At 43.1% G+C, this 6,843-nt stretch overlaps 1 protein-coding gene across 1 annotated transcript; it reads left to right on the top strand.

Annotated features, from left to right (window-relative positions):
- Nucleotides 1-1,779: 1,779 nt before the first annotated feature.
- On the top strand, nt 1,780-6,643 carry LOC119918172 (serine/threonine-protein kinase pim-3). The gene is made up of 6 exons (XM_038738757.1): nt 1,780-2,277; nt 2,505-2,614; nt 2,768-2,818; nt 2,969-3,332; nt 4,229-4,405; nt 4,805-6,643. The coding sequence occupies exons 1-6, from the start codon at nt 2,190-2,192 to the stop codon at nt 5,002-5,004; spliced, it is 990 nt and encodes a 329-aa protein (XP_038594685.1). The 5' UTR covers nt 1,780-2,189; the 3' UTR covers nt 5,005-6,643.
- Nucleotides 6,644-6,843: the final 200 nt, after the last annotated feature.

Below are 6,843 nucleotides of genomic sequence, written 5' to 3'. Positions count from 1 at the left end.
TATAAGATAAAAGCAAATCAACCCTCCAGGGTTCTTCCAGATGTCCCTACACAATCTGCATGTACTTAGGAGTATATCCCTTAAACTGCAAATACCATGTTATTCCTCTTTCCTTCTATTCAAATTTCCTCTTGACACATTTTCTTTAGACTGTGTTACTTTTTTATATATAAAATATATATATATGTATGTGTGCTGAAAAAAATAACAAATCCATGCACAAATGTGTTGATAGCATGCATTTTCTTTACATGATGATGACTAAAAACATGCAGCGGTGTGAATTGTCATATGGTGAATACAGATCATCACCGTGTGTGTGTGTACATTTACATAACTTTGCAGCCGGCAGGCCTATAGCAGGATAAGGTTCCCTGGAACTTTCTGATGCTTCTGTTTGGTTAGCGTTCACATATGCATACATACACACAGGTTATCAGAGGCAGCAGAAGATAAAAAGTGGAAAGTTCACAGAGAGCCAAGGTCATGTCAGATGTGTAACAGTAAAATTTTCCTTCTGAAAAGGGACAGCTGGTGGCTCCACAAACCGTGACCATCGGATTGTATTTTCATGTTCTATTTCTATTATCACGATACGCTGCTGTTTTGTTTTCATACTTGTGTCAATGCATGACTTAGTGTTCTCATATGCCATTATTGAGTATCATCCTTCAAATTGCAGTGTCTTCCTTGGACAGTCATCATTAAATATTGGGACTAATGTAGTGTGTCCTCTCTTCTGTTTTGGGGTATTTTAGAATCTAATGTGCGTCATTAAGTTATAGCTTTAGATTGGTCTTATTTAGCTATTTGTATGTTTTTTTAAGATGGACTGAGCTGTGTGTAGATTATTTGTTTAATAAAATTATTATTAATAAATAATATTTAAATCTGAATTTGTCAAATGTCATTTGTCATACGTTGCTTGTCTGTAACTCATTGTTATGGCTGCCTTTCTTGGCTAGGAGCGGGCCACTTGAAAGAGGGTTTTACTTTCCTGATAAAATCCACAAAAATATATTTATAACTATATATTTATAAATATATAACTGTCATCTCTAGACTCATGTATTTTGTGTTGTTTTTTTTTAGATCTTTAAATAATTATTGGTCTCAATTGTAGGCTATGACCAGATTAGATAGACCAGACTTTTTTTGTAGTGTAGGGAATTCTGGAGGGCAGCATAGGCTATGTCTACTCTAATGTATATATGTATATAATACAAGTGAGTTTAGGTAGCCACTTAATAACCGAGAACAACTTGAAAGAGGCAGTAAATAGTTTGTGGTGAATTACACTATGAACGGAACTCCGACCATAAACTCTCTTTCCGTCTCTCACTGCAGCAGAGCTGCGGAGGAAAAGGGAGGGGAGACGTCTCAGAATTGCCGCCACGTGCGCTCAAATGCCTGCCTTATTATAATCACTTTTTCTGGATTGGTGCAGATACGAAACACAGTATTTATATACGGCATCTAATTGGTCGTCGCCTCCGAGTCGATAGTGAACCCAGCGCAAAGCTCCCAGACAAGGGATTCTTGTGCGTCTCCTACTATGAGAAAGTAGTGCGCGGTAAAAATTGATAATTTCAATGACATTTTTGAATATAAGTATGATATAATAACTATACATGTCCAGCAGTTTCGTGTAAATGAGTGTCTAGTAAAAAGTGGCGAATGTACGCTGGTATTGAGCGAACGTGTCGACTTGTATTGGTGGCGGAGGGATATCACCATTTCACTGCGCGTCAAAATATTGGCTTGGAGAGACCGCGCCAAAGCTCAGACAGTGGCCACTCTTCAGGATAACAGCACACTGCGGAGGGCATTTAAACGCACTCTACTGTTGCTACGACTGCTGTACACATCGGAGTGCTCGTCTTTTTTAATTGCTTTATTACTTAAGAGGAGTGTTTTCGTCTGTCGTGCTTGGGTCGAGAAACAGAAGCCAGATTTCATGCCGGTTTTCGGGAAACAGTGGACGACTTCACGGTCGTGACACGACTTTGACGGGCGCGGTGCGGCGGAGTTGGCGCACTGCTGGACTGGATATATTATTCGCTTGAAGCCAAGACGGTCTGCACCACCATTTATACTGCGCCTGAGTTCACTTCTCTTCTCGCTGTATTGGTTCTTGTGACTCTCGCCGGGTGAATAGGGGTCGTCTACGCCGGCTTTTCAGTTTGAATATGTTGCTGTCAAAGTTTGGTTCATTTTCCCATATTTGCAACCCTTCAAGTATGGACCATCTACCAGTGAAAATACAGCTCCAGCCAGGTAGGTCACCGCCGCTGTTACCTTTTCACCGCCTTTATACTTGATGTTGAATATAACCACTGAGGAACGTTAATGTTTTGAGAAACGTACATTTGCGCGGCTTCATTATTTAAGTTTGAGTGAGCTATTTAGCTAACAACTTGACCTCGCACTACGTGGTGGTTTGTTGTGGAAATATTGCGCGTACCTTTAACATTTTTCACATTTTTTAATTTTATTTTTTGCAGTGAAAGTGGAAAAGGAGCCCTTTGAGAAGGTTTACCAAGTGGGATCCGTGCTGGGCAGCGGAGGATTTGGGACAGTGTACGCCGGCAGCCGGATCTCCGATGGCGCACCGGTAAGGATGTGGATTAGGGTCTATGTTTTGATCGTACATGTGCCGCCATCGAAGCCGGGCGGACTTAATCTGCCACCAGGAATAATAATACGACTCCCCCGCAGTATTTGAAGCGTTTGCTTACGATTTTTCTTCTTTTTTTGATATTTTCAGGTTGCTGTGAAACATGTTGCGAAGGAGAGGGTGACCGAATGGGGCACAATTGTAAGTACTCCCTATATGTGTTTGTGTGGTTTGTTTTGGTCCCCCTCCCGCCTGCTGCTGCTGCTGGGTGGGGGTTTGTTGTGATGTTAATGTGAGAATGGCTACGCATCATCACCAATATACTTAATAAATTCTCGTTATTCGCTACAGAACGGAGCGATGGTCCCTTTGGAGATCCTGCTGCTGAAGAAGGTCAGCTCGTCTTTTCGCGGAGTTATCAAATTGCTGGACTATTACGAGCGCGCGGACGGCTGGCTGATCGTTATGGAGAGGCCGGAGCTCGTCAAGGACCTTTTCGACTTCATCACCGAGAAGGGCGCCCTGGACGAGGACACTGCTCGGGGCTTTTTCCGCCAGGTTCTGGAGGCGGTCAGACACTGCTACAGCTGCGGTGTAGTGCACAGAGACATCAAAGATGAAAACCTGCTTGTGGATCTACGCACCGGGGAGCTCAAGCTTATTGACTTTGGCTCAGGGGCGATTCTCAAGGACACAGTGTACACCGATTTCGACGGTAAGCAACCGCCGCCGCCCCCCTTACACATTAATCGATAATATAAAAAGGAACGCTGCTGAATGTGTAATTTCTTTTTATGAATACACATCCGTGTGGGCCTGGTTGTGTTTGCCCTTGATGCTCCGCTGTGCTATATTCAGACATGGAGGCGTTCACGAGGCTGTGACGCAGTGGTCTGTTTTTGGTCGAGGGTTTTCCTCGCATAGACTCTCGCGGCTTATCATTTTTACAGGATGTAAACGCATAATTGTTTTTAGCGGGATGTGTGACGCGTATGTTATTGCTGTACACATATGACTCACTGTTTATTAATCCTGTTTGGGGGGCCGTTTTTTATCTCTGGTGATACATCCTCCGTCTTGTGAGTAGGTACCTTCTTTTTTTTTTCTCCATTTCTTTTATGTTTCCGATTTTTGTTTTGTTAGTAAAGCTTGACCTACAGTAGCAGTTTTCGGTCAGTGCCACGTAACATCTGTTTGTTGTGAAACCCGAGTCGGCTGTTCACGTGATGGGCTCACATTGCCTTTTTGTTGTTTGGTATCCAAGTTCCTCCTGCCAGGAAGGAGGGGGGAGGAAAGAGAGGGAGGAGGGAGGAGACGCAGGCAGGTCACCCAGTTTGTGTTTTGTGGCTAAAGGAAGATGGAAAGCATTTCTACAATGACTCAGCCATTTTAGACAGACATATAAATCATTTTCTGTTTTTATTTTGTTGTTTTAAAATTCGGTCTCATTGTTGTGGCCATATTTTTGAGCACAGACGCCCTCTAGAGCCTTTAAATATTACACCTAAACACTCAAAACCCACAACTTCTCACTGCTTTATACTGTATTTGAAAACAGACAGGCTCATCACTCACCTCCCCCCTTTTCTATGTCCTTTTTTTTTATTTTAGGTACGAGAGTGTACAGCCCACCAGAGTGGATCCGCTTCCATAGATACCATGGTCGCTCTGCAACGGTGTGGTCGCTAGGCGTGCTGCTGTATGACATGGTGTGTGGAGACATCCCCTTTGAGCAGGATGAGGAGATCCTCAGAGGAAGACTGTACTTCAGGAGGAGGATTTCGACCGGTGAGTGGACAAGCTCACCTAGAACACATGAGATGACTCTGTTGCCCTCTAGCCACAGCAGCTGGTACAGCCCCAGATGAGTCAAACCTCACCATCATAACGGATCACCTAATGAAATGGCTGGTAGACAGATTTATCAACAATGGCTAAAATTGAGGTTCTGGCTGTGATGATTTCCCTCCATGCACTCTGTGTAACAGCCCTGTTTACCCTAGAGAGGTAACTCAATTAAAGAAGGTGTGCTCTCATTCTAGTGGGTCTCTTATCTGCCTTCACACTAGGATGTTGTAGATGCAAACAAACTGAGTCACACACAGTACAGACAGAACCCACTTGGCAATTTCTCTCTTTGACTTCAGGGCTTCTTATCCTTATCATTGTTTCTGTCTCCTCCTTCAGAGTGCCAGCAGCTGATCAAATGGTGCCTGGCCCTGCGGCCCTCAGACCGGCCCACCCTGGAGCAGATTTGTGACCACCCCTGGATGAGGGCGACAGAGTCACCTAAGTCGCCAGAGGAGCCGGTCCCCGGCGACATCCGCCTCCGAACCATCGACACAAACTCTTCTTCAAGCACAAGGTCGAGCAAGGAGAGCCTCTGAGGACGGCTCTCATGGACTGAATAGACTTTGTGGGAAAAGAAGGGGTTTGGATGGAGGGAGTGAGATGGACTCGAGGCCAGCAGCCTGTAGCCCAAGCGGCCCATCAGCGGCTGGGCGCTTCACTCAGCTGGTCCACTAAAACGATTTACTTTAATTTTCCTCTTTTGTAGGGAATTTCTAATTTATTACCATTTGTTCTTCCTTATCTTATTTCCCCCCATCCCCTCTTATTTTTCCTTTCAGTTGATTATACTTGTTTCCTAATCAGGAAAGTATTTCTGTTTTGGGCGGTCTTACCAGCACTATTTACCCCCCTCCCTTTTTTAAAATACTTTTATTTCTCTTGTTTTGTTACTAGGCTGGTATATGCAGCTGGCAAGGCCCTCCTACTCAGATATGGCTGCTCTCATAGAGCTTGGAGAGAACCTTTTTATTTAAATGTTTTAATTTTGATTTTGTAGTGCCTTTATTTTGGAAAGCTGCTTTTCTGGGGCTTTTGTCAACAACTGTTTTTTTTGGATTTACCCATGGCCTGGGGGCTAACTTGCCTGTGCTGTGATGGAAGGGGGGGAGGCTTAGGCTGTTGGGGTATTTTTGTTTTGTTTTTATCCCCTCCTCTCCATCACTGTAAACCAACCAACTCCCAGCCAAGAGGTTAAGATAGCATTAGATAGAAGAAAAGGAGGTGGGGGCTCTTCCTGACAATGGAATACTTGAAAAACACTTGACTCAACTCTGTGTCGCTCTCTTTAACGCTGCTCACTCACTCTATAGCCTGAACAGGTGTTTGGAAACTGGATCCTGTCTTTTTTGAATGTCTACAAAATGTCAACACACACACCTCCCCACCCCCGCCGTTTTCTCCCTCTCTTCCCTCATGCCTGCTGTGGGGTGTGTGGCCCTCTTGACTTTTATTTTATTTTTGCCTCCCGCCATCTCACTGCTTGACACTACACGGCCCCCACCCCTGGCCTCCCTCAGGGTGTGGGGTGTGAAATGCACAATCAATGCAATATTCATGGACTCAACTATGTATTTTTTCAACAAATATTGTACAGCGTGTTTTTTGTTTTTTGTTTTTTTCTTCTTTTTTTTGTGTGTCTCCCCCACCCATCCCTGTTTGCATTTAATTTATTTGTAAACATGTAGACATTCCACACTCTGTGGCTATTTATTTATTTATTGTCTATGCTTAAAAGCCCCCCCTCCCCTCCCCAAAAAAACTTTGCATATCCACTTGGTCTTTGGTTTGCATTCCTATAACTTATTTTTACATTTTGACATGGGATTTTTTTTTTTTTTTTGAGATGTGGAGGATGCACTGAAGCAGTTGTCGATGTAAAGCAGAATAAAAAAAGTTTACTTAAATTTGAAATGAGCATTTGAATGTTATTTACCTACTTTAAAAAGTCTGGAGATGTTGAATGGCCAAGTATCAAGAGAAATTCACCTGTACTGTCAAAATTAATTTGAGTTTTATCGGAAGCTGAAGAACGGGTGGAACAACTTTCGTAGTTGTCACATAGCCTCATATCGGAGATCTTTCAGTTTAGTTGTGTGACTTGTGGCTGTGAAGGATGGATATTGCTATTTTTTTATACAAAAGTTTCAATTAAACTCCCATTTTTATGTACAGAAATAAGTCTGGTGTCTTGATCATTTTTCAACCTGATGCGGGGGTACATTTACACAATCCATAACATTCAATATTTGGTAAAGATTGCATTCACCTCTGATTTTAGAGTGCATGATAGTAGTTTGTAAATGAAGTCTTAACACATTGCACACAAGCTAATGAACCCCCCCCAGCCAATATTCTTAATCTATTTGACAGCACTC

Source organism: Micropterus salmoides, unplaced genomic scaffold (genome assembly GCF_014851395.1).
Source record: "Micropterus salmoides isolate LMB-PRFRI ecotype aquatic unplaced genomic scaffold, ASM1485139v1 Ms_hic_scaffold_23, whole genome shotgun sequence".
In the NCBI taxonomy this organism is placed as follows: domain Eukaryota; kingdom Metazoa; phylum Chordata; class Actinopteri; order Centrarchiformes; family Centrarchidae; genus Micropterus; species Micropterus salmoides.
The sequence above is the reverse complement of the archived record's forward strand: the minus strand, read 5'-3'. Positions and strand labels throughout refer to the sequence as shown.